Raw genomic sequence first — 16,392 nt, 5'->3', positions numbered from 1 at the left:
CGTTCTGCCCTGAGCGTGTTTCGGATTTGAGCTGTAGTGAGAAAATGACAACATCCTCAGAGAATGGAAAGAGTCATAATCTCCGGTTAATCCACAGCATTTAACCAACACACTGACTGCAGTCTTTGTGCGTCTGAACAGAGAAAGGGCTTCTCAGCGCTGCAGGGTCACAAGCAGAGGCAGGTCTCTACCAGACACTCCCAGCAAGACTGGAAGGAAAGGAGAACACCGAGCAGCTCTTGCAGAAAGTTGGATGCATCTTCCAGTCTTCAATGCAAAGCATTTTGGGGGGGGGGGGGTGAAAGGGTTTGAATAAGAGCGCATTAAGGGAAGAATATGACCATTTCTGCCCGGGCTTTGTGTCGGATGATCATGTGACAGCGGGATGTTCTGAGTTTTGTGGAATTACACTCATGTGATGCGGACGCTGCCAGACGTGCCTCTCACACACCGACCACACAAGAACATTATTTCCCCCAATGAACAAACGGCTCCTTTCTGCTTTTGTCTTCTGCAGCTTGTTTTCCTTCAACTAGACGGTGGGTCATGCCAGCAGATCTCCAGAAGATCATGTTTCTGTTGTGAGAGATCATTATATTGAGAGTCAACATCCATGCTAAATTGCTTTGTGCTTTGTTTTGTGCCTTCAGTCCTCTCTCCAGCATGGGGAGGGATTACTCATACTACAGGAAATAATGACGCCAAGGTCCATTAAGTTGGATGGCAGGACATCATATCAGCATTAATCTCCCACTTAGCAGAGCAGCCCCGGGAGGGGGAAGAAAATGGAAGGAGAGATAAGAAAGACTCTCATTATTTACTTGGTTTCTAATTATTAATTACATTTTTTGGACTTTTATGCTAAATTTTAGTTAAATCGTTGCTTCCATTTTTTAAACTTGTGAAGAAACAAAATACGTTCAAAATGAGATCTTTTCAAATGCTTGTGCAATAATGTGTAAATAATTTGCACCCAAAATGTGCATTTTAAAAAAATATGTATTTTTTAAGAATGCACATATTGGACAAAATGATTATGTAGGAAACCAAAGCAAGTGATTTTCAAGCATGTAGCAAACACATTTAAGTTAGTTTGAATAATGAATGTTTTTTTATAACAGTTAAAATATATAGATATTTATGTTGTTTATTTATAAGAGAAGAAGGAAGTTATTACAATTTGGCTTGAGAGTAACAATCTGATTGTTACTGATTGTTACTTGTTCATCATTCATACAAGCTAAATAATGTATTCAGCAATATAGCAACGAGAATAATAATTTTGCTACACTTATATTTTTAATGCAAAAACAACTTTAAAAAATATTTTTGAAACTTTGAATAAACGAGCAATTTTCCTGCTGTACAGCTGCTAAAGACATTCTTAATTCTATGACAGTTCACAGTTGTGCAGTAAAGGGCGCCATCTAGCGTTACGCGGTGTAACCTGCTACACTTTAGTTAAAGCTGGCTTAGAAATTTCCTGCACAAAACAAAAATATCATGCAATGAAATATTTGTTAAATTGATAAATTGTGACTACTACTTACTGACTACCTACATTATATTTGACATTTTAACCAAGAAAAACTCGTTTTAAGCATTTTTAAATAAATGTCTTTCCAGTTTTCCAGATAGGGTTGTCCGGATACTTGCCTGATCACAATTGCCTCCTCTCCTTGGCTGTCAGGTGCTGAGCGAAGTGACAGTTGAGCACATTTAGCCCCTTGCTGAAGTGTCCATTTCAATCGCCACAATGTTCGAGGAAGCAAGTGAGGTGTTCGATAATATGTTCAAATCTTCCTTCCCCCTGACGTTTATCGTGTTTATCCCGGCGGTGTTGATTTTGGTGTCCCCGCTGCCCGCCGAGGCGGCGCATGAGTTCACGGTGTACCGAATGCAGCAGTACGACCTCCAGGGACAGCCGTACGGTAAGCTGTCGGTTTTCCCTATGAAACGTTAGACGCGGAGGGAAAACGTTGCTTTGTTGAGATTCTGAATAATTATACTAAACTTTATGTACAATATTCTGTTAATTCAAAGTTCCTGTATTGTAAATGTCGTTAAGGGTAACGGCTTCGCTAGCTTGTAAGCTAACATAGCCTAGCTTGGGCAGTGATGCATCGTGCAGTTACTCCTTAACTACTAAATCTGGGCGCGGCATTAAAGTCTGTCTTTCGAGCACTTCGTCTTTTAATTTAACTGATGTCTGTTGACTTGTTACGTGTAATATTGAAACTAAACATGACCAAGATCTGTCACATTTAAGAGCCTCCATTCAAATCAAAACTTTATTTATAAAGCACTGTTCCCACTATTGTTACTTAAAGTGCTACACAAGCAGCTTTTGGTTCTGCTACTACAAAATGAACCAAAAACATTGTTTTTACTGTAGTACATAAGAAAACGTGTAGAAGTTTTTAAAAGGAAGATAAAAAAAGTTCAATAATAATTTAATAACCTCCCTTTTACCTAAGTAAGGTAATGTTTTGCATCACTATTAATAATATTCTATTGATGTATCTATATATTCTATGTAGCTCTACTGAGTACCACAAACCTCAACAGAGTTATATTCATAAAACTAATATTTATGTTTTTGCATCATAACACTGCTCTGCATTGATGGTTTTAACACTTATGTTTGCTACCAGCGTAGCTGTAATCTGTAATCTGTAACTAGCTGTTATTCTTCAGTGTATGATTGGTGGGACTTTAAACAGTTTGTCATTTACAGCTAACAGAGTAGTAGACCACTAGCAGAGATGACTTACTCTGACATAATCATGTGACAGGAAGTCAAAGCTTAATGTGCCAACCACTGATGCATTTCCTTGTGGACAGAGCTTTTCTTGTCTGTCTTTGTAGGTGTTCTATCTGTTTATCTGCACAGAGAAGCAAAAAAAAGCATCTGTAGTTCTCAATTAAATATTACAATTTTCAATGCTGACATCCTCAATTTTCCTGTGGGCAAAGTGCCTATTTTAACCCTCAATTCTCTCTTTAAATGCAGGCTCTAATCAGAAAGACAAGCTCACTTCAATAGATGGTTTTATTGTTATCATCAGGTACCAGGAACTCCATCCTGAACACGGAGGCTCGCACCATGGAGGCAGACGTCCTAAGTCGCCGCTGTGTTCTTATGCGGTTGGCAGACTTCTCCTTTGACAAGTATCAGAAAGCTCTACGGCAGTCAGCGGGGGCCGTGGTCATCATGCTACCCAAGAACATGTCTGCCATGCCGCAGGATGTGCTGCAGGTAAAGATGCAGCGCAGCGTAGGACTGCAGAATGTCTTCTCACTGTGTTTTTCTGAGAAATGGCTTTCACTTGGTTCTACTGGTAAATACGCCCGTTTTTCACCAAAATAATGTGCATGTTTTCCAATGAAAGCTTCTCTGTTCCCTTAATAACTGGTGAGAACAGAGTTCTGCACTGTTGATCTGGTCTACTTTCCAAGTATGACTCAAAAGAGTGTTTTCTGGAGCGAGTAGTAGTGTACAGTGCATATTATGAATGTGTTTAAATAGCAGCTGTTCTTCACCGTTCTGCAGCAGTTCATGGAGCTGGAGCCAGACATGTTGACCACTGAGACCATCGTCCCTGTGTACTTTGCTATAGAGGATGACGAGCTGCTGTCCATCTACACACAAACCCTCACCTCCTCGTCCTCTCAGGGCTCCCTGTCTGCAGCAGAAGGTTCCCGTCCTTCCACAGCTGTCCTGCATTTACCACAGAAGGAGCCGTGCCGCAGGATTGTAACGTCAGTGTTTTACTTTGACAGTGCTGCTGCATACAGCCACGGCTAATGGTTTTCAAATGGTGACCAGTGGAGCCCAGAGCAAAGCCATAAGTGACTGGGCCATCACCAGCCTGGAGGTGAGACACTGAGCTGGATCCTCAAATGAATCAAACAAGTCAATTGGAAGGATTTTGTCTTTTCATTAAAGACCTACCGTATTTTCCAGACTTTAAGCCGCTACTTTTGTCGCCAACTTCCGACTCTGCGGCTTGTTCAATGATGCGGCTAATTTATGCTTTATTTATCGGCCGCCAGGAGCGCCCCGGCAGCCTCAGAGGGGACCAGCCTGCATGATTCTATGTCCAGCAGCAAGCGTGATTGCTTTGACACACTCAAGCAGCCAAACAGCATGGACCTGACTTCAGACACTTATGTCATGGTTCAACAAAAGGAAACACCCATGCCCAGCCGCATCCCACAATCCTTTGGTGCCGTTAGACCCAACGTACACGTGACCGCCACTACAATAAGACGCAGCTTTCAAGTTAAAAGCAATCGTTAAAAGCAGTGTGAAAAAATCCACCATCACCAACGGCTTTGGAAAAGCCGGTCTGCTGCGTGGCAGAAGTTTCCTTCACTGTTGTGGAAGGAAACTTCTGGCGCACACGCTGCGCGTAGAGCCGCATAGAACGCGCATAGGCGCATGCCGCGTGTGCTTATGAGCCACTGCTGCGCTCTTTTACTGGTATGTCTTTTCATCCATCCCTGTTATTTCCACATTGCTGCCGTGTTACAGGCAGAAGGAGGGGAGAGCTGCTCTCGCGTTCTGCTGCAGCTCCCTGCTCCTTCTTAAACACGCACGCGGTTTCAGCACGTATACAACGTACACGTATACTACAACACAGTGGCGAACCGGGGGTTAGCCCCGCCTTAAACCCCTAAGACTCATGGGAAGTGAGTGTGGATTTCCACACCATAACTGAGGGAGCTGTGAGCTGAAGTGCGGTCCATGCTGTTGGCAGATGTGGGTGTGATGAAATAAATAGGCTAAACTACTGCTTACTCTGAGACCACTGTGGTCTCAGTGACGAGCCACTTGTGTTGCAACAACATTGTATACAAGTGGGGTTTGTGTATGTAAAACGTGGTTAATCCTCATTAAGTTGGGAGGGTGCGGCTTGTAATCAGGTGCGCTCTGTAACCCGGCAATCCCGGAACTCCAATGAAAATGGTGTTTTTTATGTGATCTTGTGGCGTTTTTCTGATGATGGTGGACATATATTAAGAAAATTCAGCTTAAAATTGAATTTCTGAGTATTTCTTTATTCAAATTGTTGTAAATCAGTAGCAGTTTAAAAAAGATTGTATTTGGATGTAGACAATACGCTGGGGGGGCCACAAACATCATCATCTGTCAGACCAACAGATCCATGAACGTCTGTTTTCCTGGGATCTGGATCAGAACTGGACTGATGGATGGATCTGATACTGCTGCCATTATGTTGGATATTATCAATAAACAATTTGATATATATAATTGATATATTTTTTATCATGAAACTTTCAGCCTTTGTATGTAGTTTGTATAAAGAGAAAATAAGCTATTGAGTTTCTGCCTTCTATAAGTCATTTTTAGCAGTGGTCCCCAACCTTTTTGTCACCGCGGACCGGTACAACGCAAGGCATGTTTACCGCGGACCGGTGGGGGTGGGGGGCTGAGGTGCAACGCAAGGTGTGTATCACGTGATGTTTGATGTCCGCTGCCCGGTGGTTGGGGACCACTGATTTATAGTAGTTGAGATGTGGACTCATGAACTGCTGTTCAATGCAGCATCATTCTGAGGGAAATCCTACCTGTGGAATGCATATATTCTTTTCACGTCCTTAAAATTCAAAGGAATGTCTGTCTCAGCAGCTCAGACGGAGGCTCTGGCAGACTGAAGTGTTGGTCTTTGCAGAATGATCTGACTGATTTCTCCGGATGTCTCTGCAGGGTCGCCTCACTGGAGTTGGAGGAGAGGACCTCCCGACTATCGTTCTAGTGGCTCATTATGACTCCTTTGGTGTCGCTCCAGTAAGTTTACATGAAGAGACTTTATTCAAAGATCCACTCCAAGTCTTCCCAGTGGTCTTTTAGTTATGATGATCATCAGAAACTGACCTCTGAGTTGTGAGCGGCCCCCCCTTCCCCTCTCTGTTGGAGCAGGGAGCTCGTGGCCCCCCAGCGTATTTTCTACGTCACAGAAACGATCTTTGTTAAAGGACATTTATTTGTCTGCTTCTGTCTCACAACGACTTGAATAAAGAAATACTCTGAAGAGCAATTTCCAGTTTAATTTTCTTGATATATTTATTATATATATATGTATTTTACCATAAATGTCCTCCATCATCAGAAACATTTCAAATCACCCAAAGCTCCTTTGAATCAGAGTGGGTCTATAAAGTGGAAGTCGGCTTAGTTCAGGAAACCCGAGTTGTGTTTCTGCGTGTTGAAGGCAGAAGCCCTTTCAGGTGACTTGTGTCGTTTCTAGTGGCTGTCGTACGGCGCCGACTCGAACGGCAGCGGAGTGTCCATGCTGCTGGAACTGGCTCGGCTCTTCTCTAAACTCTACACCTACAAGAGGACGCATGCTGCGTGAGTCCAGGCTCTTTAGTATGATGACTGGAGAAAAAAGAGAAGTGTGAAACTTGAACGCTCAGGTCCTCTACCGGAGGCCTGGGAGCTCAAAGGTCCTGCAGCATCTCAGTGTTTCCTAGCACTGCTCTGTTCTAATTGGATCATAAGATTAGAAATCGATATAGCCGATTGATCATTATTAATAAGAGAGACTGGAGTTTGATTCCTAAAAATGTGATGGACATAAAGTGTGGGTTCCTTAGCTTCATGTACTTTCCAAGATGTGTTCTTTTTATTTTTTGGATGAAAGTGTTAAAGTGCAGACATGTCTGTTTTTCAGATACAACTTGCTGTTCTTTGTGTCTGGTGGTGGAAAGTTTAACTACCAAGGCACCAAACGTTGGCTGGAAGACAATCTGGACCACACAGGTACGTCCACTAACCTGAGGCGGTGCCTTTTTTCAGACCATGGACCACTTTCATGTTTGAGAATATTCTCATGGACCGGCCCAAAGAAGCTGAAGTCGGTCTCCCATTTTTGCTTAGCTTCCAGTTTCCCTTAACGTTTGAGGGTAAAGTTTCTCCTCATGCGCCGCCAGAGAGAAATGACGCACTTCGCGTGAAGCCGGAACTGGCTTCACGCGAAGTGCGTTAGTTCTGATAATGCACTCTTCAAAGGCCATTAACCCGCTTATACCAGGGTCACTTCTAAAAGCAATAAATAGTAACCTGTTTTTTTAGTACTTAATTCTTGTTTTTTTTTCCAATTTGGATCGCTTTTCTCACAAAAATCGCGCATCACGCCGCACTATCGCTGCAGTCAAGACTCGGCGATATAGATAGATAGATAGATATATGCTGATCTCTCCGATGGGTTGATTAAAGCATCAGTTCAGAGAGAAAGTTCTCCTCTTACCGCTTGATTTTGTCCAGATGATGAAGCAAAAGGCTGTTTTAAAGAAGCCGGCGCAGTGATACGAAACATTTAAGCTAGCTGACCGGAACTTCTTTTTTCACCGTGCGGTTATCAGGTTTTAATGCATACCCAGCAGCCAATCAGAATCAAGTATTCAACCAGACCATGGTATAAACTTTGTTAACTAGATTTTGGGGAGGGACTATTAAAATGTGATCTAGAGCAGTGTTTTTCCACCAGTGTGCCGTGGGAAATTACCCTCATTCACTGATCTAAAAACATTTCCATCTCCAGGATTTCAGCTCTGTGTTCATCCAAACAGGCCCTGATAAAACACTGAGTAGTTAGGAATATGAAAGATCATAAAATACTTTTTTCTTTGTGTTTATTTGATTCTATTAAAGACACTTTGATAAGAATGACGGTACTGCGATTTAGCCGCAGCTTCAGCTCTGTTTTCTGAAAAGTCCCGCCCCTTTAACTATCTCCACCAATCATTCTTGGAGGTTTAATCACATGTCATCAGTCTGACCAATCAGAAGTGGTTAAAGTCTTCACTTCTTTGTTCTGATTCTGCTCATAAAGTCTCTCAGTTCCAACAGAAATACCAGCTAAAGCTCGTCTTTAGCGGTGTAGCTTTCCACAGAATCCGGTGTCAGACCGTGGAACAAGAGAACAAAACACTGAAGCTCAGAGAAGAGAGTCTGTCTGCCATCACTACATCTCCCATGATGCATTGGGTTAAAGTCACAGTGTCTCAGCGCACAATGAGTCTTCCTTTGACGTCTTAAAACAACATCAAACACACATCAAATAGTTTTGAAATCTTCTAACTTAACTTTTATTACATCTTTTAGAAAAAACAGCTGCAGCTTCCAGCTTTTTCTGCCACAATTATCACTAAAATGCATGTGAGATCATGGAGGGACTGTAGATCAATACAGACTATAGAGTTTCTCCTTTTTTGTTAATTTTTGGATGTTGGTGTGCCGCGGGATTTTTATCAAGGTTAAAGTGTGCCGTGGCTCAGAAAAGGTTGAAAAACACTGATCTAGGTTATTGTCTTTACATCTGAAATGCAATAAAATAAGCAGTTTGTAATAAAACCAAATGACTTTGAACTAGCAGAGACTAAATCATAAACGAGAAATAAAAACTGAGCTCAAGTTGTGTTTACATTTATTGTGTATTTTGTGTTCATGTTTATCATTTTGCCCTTTTGTTTCCTGGACAGATTCCAGTCTTTTGCAGGACAACGTAGCCTTCGTGATGTGTTTGGACACCGTGGGAAACGGGGACTCTCTGCACCTTCATGTCTCCAAGCCTCCAAAGGAGGGAACTCCTCAGTCTTCTCTGCTGAAAGAGCTGGAGATGGTGAGAAGATGGGGGTGTTGGGGTGTTGGAGCGCTGCGCCGACGTGTCCACATAAACAACTGTGTTTGTTTCATTGCAGTTATAACTTGACTATTTAGGATTTATGTAAGTTTTAAACAACATTTGTGTCTTTCCTTGCATAGTTAGGTGCTAACTTGATTGTTTTTTAGTTTTTTTCCCTAGAAGTTGTTTACTAGCTCAGATGAAGAGCAGATGCCTTCAGGTTCTAGCTGCTAAAGCTTGGGTGAACATCAGGTGTATGAAGCAGGTGTCCGGCCCAGAAGCTTACATCTTCTCGTCTTTTCATGCTTCCAGGTCATAAGTAGTCAGTACCCAGAGGTCAAGTTTTCCATGGTCCACAAGAAAATCAACCTAGCTGATGACATGCTGGCCTGGGAGCACGAGCGCTTCGGGATCCGCCGGCTTCCCGCCTTCACCCTGTCTCATCTCCCCTCGCACCGCTCGGTGCAGCGCTCCAGCATCATGGACGTGCGGTCAGTGTCCTTCTCTCGCCACGGAGCGGGAGAGCCCCCTTCTGGGTGGGTTTATCACTGCAGATCCATCCAATCACGCGGCCTTGTCTCCTGTTTTACTCTCTTTGAGAAGCATTTTCTAAGTGTCACCGTTCAGAGTAGTTCAGGAAAGTCCGGCTCTCTGTTTTCATGTTCAGAAGTCTCTAACCACACAGAAGCAGCTGACTGATAGCAAAGAACGGCTGAGAGGGATGCAGAAACAACATTTTAGGAGAATAGTTATTACCGTAAGCTTCAGCACATTGAAGCATCAACACGTCTCTGCTGAGAACCGTTTTTCATGCAGCGTTGCGTCTTATTTCTTCTTTTAGTTGCTATTCCTGTGTCAGAGCAGACGCTGTTTTATGCTTTCACTTCTGCAAACGTGTTTTTCTGCAGGCCTCATGTGGACGTGAAGAGACTCTGCAGGAACACCAAGGTGGTGGCAGAAGCTTTGGCTCGAGTCATCTACAACCTCACAGAGAAGGTCCCAACGCTCTCTGAGCCCCACACATGTTGATGAGTTCTTCTAAAGTCATATATTGATGTGGTTGTTCTTCTGAAGCAGGGGGCTCCTGGAGATCTGCAGATTTTCACTGAACAAATGGTAAATGTCTATTCAGTGTCTGCTCAGAAAGACCAAACAGGCTCACCTCACCCAAAATCAGGATGTATTTCTGAAGAAGAGCAGGACTTCCTCTTTGTAAAGACGGACTGATACAAATGAAAAAAGCTCAGCTTTCAGGGGGGCGTTTGCCTCGTTATTGAACTTTGAAACGCCTGTAGATGCATGAACCACTTCAGCTCCAGAGTACCGTGGCATCTGCCTGATGGCCAACTCACAAATGATTTTTTCTTCCATTCCTGGAAATAGAGTTCAGGCAGCATGGCGTTGAGGTGTGAGGTTAGGGTTAGCTCTCCGTGGCGTCCGTCCGTCCTCACGGCTCTCAAACCTGGTGTCAGCAGGTGCAGGAGGAGCAGCTGGCGGCGGTGGTGGAGTGGCTGACGGCGCAGCCCCGCGCCGCTCAGCTGGTGGACAAAGACAGCAGCGTGGTCTCCACCTTGGAGTATCATCTGGGACGCCATCTCAAGGATGTGAAGAGACATTATGTCAAAGCCGACAAAAGGTAAACGGCTGCCGTCTGGTTCACTTTTAGACAGAATAACTTCTTTATTCTTGAATAATTCACATGAATCTGTCCGCTGTGGGCTTCAAATCGATCTGAATACTTGGAATGTTTTATCGACAGACCTGAGTAGACTGACGTCATGAGCTGAACTTTTCTTTTCTTCAGAGATCCAGAGTTCGTGTTTTACGACCAGCTGAAACAGACCATGAATGCTTACAGGTACAGTTGAGTTGATTTCTGAGCATTTATGTCGCTTTAATTAAAGTTGCCAGAGGAATAGTATGGCTATAGGATACCTGCCCTCACTCTCCCCCCTGGTCAAAGCTGAACGCATTATAAAAAAACACTTTTTCCAAAACGGCAGCTTTTCTGTTGGTTTTATCTCCATAGCAACCGTTTTATCTCTTGATGGGCTGGGCGTGACCAACAGGTCCAGGTCATTTTTAGAGGATTTCTTTGGCAGCTGAGTTTTTTGTTAATCTCTTCCTATCCTATATTCTATGGTTTCGTTCAGCTAATCATTGGTCTGCTATATTTAAGTTTATGGATTGCATTTTCTACTGCCTACATGTTCCCAACAGTCAGTAAAGACTGAAGGATTTTCTTACTGTGTTTGTCAAAAGTCAGATTTATGGTGGAGAGAAAATCCGTTGATCTCCTGGGAAAAGCTGAAAGGTGACTTTAGGTGTAAAACTGCACAGGTCAGCGTTTTTGCTGTGCACTTGGATGGATGTAGGAGTCTGCCATGTAATATTTTCTTCAGAGCACTGATCTGGTTCTGTTTTCTGCTCCTCTGTGGTTCCCAGAGTGAAGCCGGCTATCTTTGACCTGCTGCTGGCGGTCTGCATCGCCGCCTATTTGGGGCTGATGTACCTGGCTATCCAGGTAAGTGGCTGTTAGTCTACCAGCGTAATTCACCCGGAGGAAGATTTGACTTGAATGTCTTTAATTTGATAAATTGGTTATTTGTTGGTGCATGAAGTTTAAACGTTTAATAACCATTCAAACTCCCCTTTCCTGGTCTTCCGGCAGAACTTCGGGGTCCTGTATGGGATCGTCCGCAGACTCACCCAGCCCAAAGCAAAGGCCCACTAAGGAACCAGAACACTGTCTACCATCACGAAAAGCTGAGGCTGGACCGGGCTGCTGATTCTACGGCGGCCCGTCCCGCCGTGTGGACTTCATGAACCAGAACCATCCGCTCTCACTTCCTGTGTTTCTGTTGATGCGGCAGCAGGGGGGGGGGTCATTTTTTATAGAAGTTTTTCAAACACAAACAAGCGTTTACAGAAAGCGACCTGCAGGGGGAACTGTGAAGACGTGCCGGGCGGATTCTCCCACATGCTGGTGGGAAATCTCTGGTCTTCTTTTGGGGAATCATCGTCTGCTGTTTGTCCTTTTTCCTGCTACACTGGTCTGATCCTCTGATTCAGGCTCCAGAAGATCCTTTTTCTTATCCGAGTGTCCAGGTTGGTGTGCAAAGCCTCCTTTCCTGCCTGTCTTAAGTTCTTTTTGCAGTGAGAATTTAAAAACGGTCGTGAAACGGCGTCGCCTTGACCTTTTCTAGGACATGCGTGACCCCTGGACCACGTCGGCCGTGGTGACAGTACTTTTTTTATGGTACACCTAAATCCTTATTTATTGGAGGAGTTTGTGTCCTCTGGAGCCTGCCTCGCCTCTTCTGTGACTCTGCAATGAAATTAATTTTGTCTGTCATTTAAAACAAACAACCAACAATAAAAAACCACCATGAGAAACGTTTCTGTGACCGAAGTTTTTTATTCACGGGGCAAAAACAGAACATGGATGAAGGGCATTAAACTGTATTACAGAAGTGTAAATACAGGCCTGCTATGTTTAGGAGTTGCACATTTCAGAAGTCTTTTCATTTGAAAAACTGGATAATTTGTGCAGTTTACAGTTATGGTCCAGAAAAAATCTGTTTTCTAAAGTGTTCATGATCCTTCTATTATCATTAAAATCCTCTTTTTCAAACAATTTACAAATATTACAAATAAATTATAGTGCAGCATCCAAGATGGGGGGGGCCTTTTCTGCCTGTCTGTCTACCTCTGCCAGTGCTCCAATTCCCACAAACCCTTGCAACACACTTTGGCACAAGTGAAGCATGAATGGAGACGCTCTAAGCACAGAGATAAATTCATGCGCGCTCAAAATAACACCGATCTAAACATGGGGGGGGTGGGGAAATAATGCTCTGCAGCCCGTCTGCGGCAGCAGCTGCCCGTCTGCGGCAGCAGCTGCCCTGCAGTGAGGTCTCCATTAGCATAAATACAAAAGCCAAACTATATTTTATCCGATTTGATCCGGTAAACTCGGTGAGGAGAAACTGAAACGCAGCATTTGTCTTCATAAGGTGCTGGTATGAAACTGCTTTTTGTTCAGTCAAACTTTTATCATCAGTCGCTCCTTTTTCTCTCTTTTCAGTGTCAAAACCAAACCTGATTTATTCACAATCATCTAAAGCTGATGACTTTTCCCATAATTCATCCAAAAATCAGCATAAGGAATGTCCAAACCTGTAAACTGATTGTCCCTTCGCGTTTTTCACGTTGACTTCAACAGGGAAACCAATTCACACTTAAAACGCAGATAAAGTTATACTAGAAAAGCCATCATTAGGACAGTCACCAGCCATGAACGGACTGAATAGATGCATGCCAGTCAGGAAATGAAGCATTTCATTTAAATAAGGGATAAAACTACAAAGAGATGACGGATTTTAGAACAGATTTAAGCAGATTACGGAGGTAAACCTACTTTTCACAGGAGCTGTTTGTACCCTGAGGTGAAAAATGTAAAAACTGTTTGAGGGTCTATAGTGGTAATCATATTTTCTAGTGAATATTTGCAGTTTTTTTTTAACCAAAACACAATAGTTTTGCAGCAACAGGCGAATAAATCTGCAGACTTTAGAGGAAAGGAAACTAAAACTCCTTACCCATGAGAAAGATTTCGGCCAACTTTGATAGATTTGTTGTCGTCGTTGCACAGAAAAAGAACAGATTGAGTGGATTGTTTCCTGTGTTACAGGGACTACGAGAAAACCAGCATGAACAGAAACCTGAACAGATTATCACTGACTCTGTGTCGGCAGAAAAACCTTTGAAATACAAACTATCCTCTCACAGAAAACCAGAACTATCAGCAATTCAAAAACGACACTAGTAACACAGGTGGTAAAAGGTAGTTGACATGGTTGCTGGAAGACAGACAGAACAAATGGACGGTGTCCTGGAAGGGCCAACATCTGTGGCCTGCTCAGGCAGCACAAACATGCTGTTCATCAGAACAAGAGCTTGAATTTGATCGAGAAGGTGCTAAGAATAGAAAATCCCTTTATCTCACTCCGGAGCAGCAGCTTTTTCCCTCTAATGCAGAAAACTTAGATCACTAAAACAAAAGAAGCCCCTTTTTGTTCCTGCATGTGAGTCAAGTATTTTTGCGGTTTTTCTGTTCAACAGCATCAAAAGTCAGTTTTAGACATGAAGAAAAGAGATTTTCTGATTTCCAAAATCATTCCAAATTCATGCATTCCTGGATACCATGTGCGCATAACCTACATGTTTTTATGATTTTTATCTTCACGTCAGTGTTAGTCCACTTTTCTGTCCCCACCTCCCGTTACCTAGCAACAATAACGATGCAAATCTCTCCTCTTTCAATATATTAAAATATAAGGATAATACTGATGCCCGGTCAATCAATTCTTGCCGTTTGCCGTCATTAAATCAGCAATGAGCTTGCATGCCTTCATGTGCAGTGCAGCAACAGATGCTTTGCACCAGACACCACAAAATAACAACAAAATAATCAAATATAGCAGGACGTTTTACCTTTCAGGAATGCAAAGAACAACCTAAGGTTATGAAGTTTTTGATCCTAGACATAAAATAGTTTTCTTGCTTTAAGACCTGTGGACCTTTTAACTGGTGGATTTTTACGCTTTTCTAAAAGCTAAAAAAAAAAAAAAAATATTTTTGACTTTATAATGAAACAACAAAAAAATGAGTAAGACAACTGTTCAATGTCTAATTTTGCATCTTAATTTAAAAAGAAACGACTATTTGTTTTTTATCGCCTGACTGATTAAATTCTGTGTTCAGAGACAGAAGACCGTCGGCGTCCTCCGCCGTCAGAAACACGGTTAACGCCTCCCAACACGGTTCTGGATGACATCTGGGAATCAGGGAGCATTGATGAGGACAGGAGCTCTGCCTCAAAAGGCCCACCGGACACAGACTGCACTTATTTCAGAGGGAATGTCAACAATCAGATGAACATCGTCTTTTGGGGTTGCTGGAGCCTAACCCACTGCTCTTGGGCATAGGTGGGGTTCACCCTGAACAGGTCCCTGTTGTAGGGTCACACACTCACGTGCACACCAAGGGGCACACTCATTGACCTGAAAAGCCTGGTTTGGACCGTTGGAGGAGGCCGGAGTGCCGGGACAAAACCAGCACAGACAGGACCCCACCAGGATTTGAACCTTCTCGCTGTGGGGTGAGAGCGCTGACCTCTACGCCAGCGTTCAGCCCCAAAAGTAGCATAAAAAATGTGACAGAAAATAGAGAATTAGCAGTTTTTAGATCAGAGCCAGGACGTTGGGGGCAATCTGTGGCCGGGGGGCAGTTCAGGGCTCCTGCAGGAGCGGGTAGGGGCAACAACCGGGTTCCCAGATCTCACACGGGTGCTTCCATGTTCCAAAATGTTTTCCTCTGGTTTACAGGCGTGGAAAGGAAGCCCGTCTGCTTTTAATGCCAATTAAACGGGTTGACTATTGTGTCCACGGGTCATGAGGTTAAGTTGTTGTTTGTTCACCAGATTTCTCAGATTGATCTCCACGCATCCAACCATTTCCTGGTTCATCAGACACGACGCCCTGACAGCCCCAGACCTGCTGTCACTCAAACCAGTTTGTTTCTTGTGTTTACATCAAATGTTAAGTTAACAACAGTGAGACAAAAAGTCAGCTGAAAAAACATTCACAGTGCTCTAAAAACAGAAAATCACAGCCGGTAAATTAAACGTCAAAATAAAAGAACAGAAACACTCATTGCACCCTGAACCTTCTCCTGACTCGGTTTCCTGCAGCCGCCTGTCAGTGGGAGCTGTCCACAGAGGGGGGGTCTCCAGCTTGGGGACAGCAGGCTGGACTATAGATGCTTCTCCTTGGCGACGCCGTTCTGCACGTGTTTCCTGTGAAGATAAGGCCACAAACAGGGCAGACGTAAGACAAAGTGTGCGGGTGACAGCGCGGGTCCAGACGATATCAGAGGTGTTCAAGGCCGAGCTGATAGAAGCTGCCACATCATCTCCACGCGGCGTGCTGCCACACGCCGTTAAAAATCAACTACTCCTCTAGGAAAGTTGGCACGCACTCAGAAAAGCTGTTTGAAAGACTCCGTCTGCGAGTTCCTGACTGACGCTGGACGATTCGGAGGATTTCGACGAGCAGGACAAAGGCTGCGAGTTATCTCTGATCAAAGGTGCTTCTGGAGATAAAAGCAAATGCACTTTGATTGACGCTCCTTTCCTAAAACCAACGCTGCATAAGAGGAATCAACACCACAGAGAACCCAGAAATGATCACGAAAGCCAGAACCTACAGACCTGAGTCAGAATAAGAAAATACAGACAGATCTTCCCATCCAAACGTCTCATCTGAGATGAGATTTCAGGAAATGGTGGTTTAGAATTCTAAAGTATTCCCTTTAATGAGAGTCCTTCTTGGGAAGCGGTTCAGGGATTTTCTTCCCTCACTCAGAGTGAAACCAGAGCCGGGCAGATCAAATGTGCAGACAGGTCCGTTCATTCACAGCAAAGCTGCAATAAACCCTGTTTGATCAGCGTTCACTGTCAATATTTGGAAGCTCAATGATGAAATGACTGTTGTTCAGAAACCTGATGGTGCTCTTCGTCTGCATGGAGGGAAAGCATGTTTATTGACTTACTGAGTCCAAATCTTTAGAAGCTGACTCAGCTCAGTGCTGCGGCACAAACCGTCTGCAACACGAGTGACAGTCAACTCTATCAGGGACTGACGCCATTTTTGGCTTAAACTCCATCTACTACATC

At 43.6% G+C, this 16,392-nt stretch overlaps 2 protein-coding genes across 5 annotated transcripts in view; one reads left to right on the top strand and one right to left on the bottom strand.

Moving 5' to 3' along the window:
- The first annotated feature begins 1,653 nt into the window (after positions 1-1,653).
- On the top strand, positions 1,654-12,054 carry ncln (nicalin). 4 transcript variants are annotated; one of them, XM_020702791.2, is made up of 15 exons: positions 1,654-1,931; positions 3,069-3,259; positions 3,554-3,698; positions 3,784-3,878; positions 5,735-5,815; positions 6,276-6,379; positions 6,702-6,790; positions 8,512-8,651; positions 8,967-9,145; positions 9,563-9,650; positions 9,729-9,770; positions 10,127-10,290; positions 10,459-10,512; positions 11,100-11,178; positions 11,326-12,052. In XM_020702791.2, the coding sequence occupies exons 1-15, from the start codon at positions 1,757-1,759 to the stop codon at positions 11,386-11,388; spliced, it is 1,689 nt and encodes a 562-aa protein (XP_020558450.1). In that variant the 5' UTR covers positions 1,654-1,756; the 3' UTR covers positions 11,389-12,052. The 4 variants fall into 4 exon arrangements, with proteins under 4 accessions (XP_020558450.1, XP_020558448.1, XP_004068431.1 ...); XM_020702789.2 differs by having other exon boundaries at positions 8,967-9,190; XM_004068383.4 differs by having other exon boundaries at positions 1,655-1,931; positions 9,732-9,770; positions 11,326-12,054.
- The window catches only part of cers1 (ceramide synthase 1), a 30,531-nt gene continuing 25,828 nt past the window's right edge, over positions 11,690-16,392 (bottom strand). Inside the window, exon 7 of the mRNA XM_004068382.3 lies at positions 11,690-15,513. Within this exon, the coding sequence (XP_004068430.2) occupies positions 15,471-15,513 (43 nt within the window). The 3' untranslated portion in view covers positions 11,690-15,470. The remainder of the gene's footprint in view (positions 15,514-16,392) is intronic.

The sequence above is a fragment of the Oryzias latipes genome, chromosome 4, assembly GCF_002234675.1.
Source record: "Oryzias latipes chromosome 4, ASM223467v1".
In the NCBI taxonomy this organism is placed as follows: Eukaryota; Metazoa; Chordata; class Actinopteri; order Beloniformes; family Adrianichthyidae; genus Oryzias; species Oryzias latipes.
The sequence above is the reverse complement of the archived record's forward strand: the minus strand, read 5'-3'. Positions and strand labels throughout refer to the sequence as shown.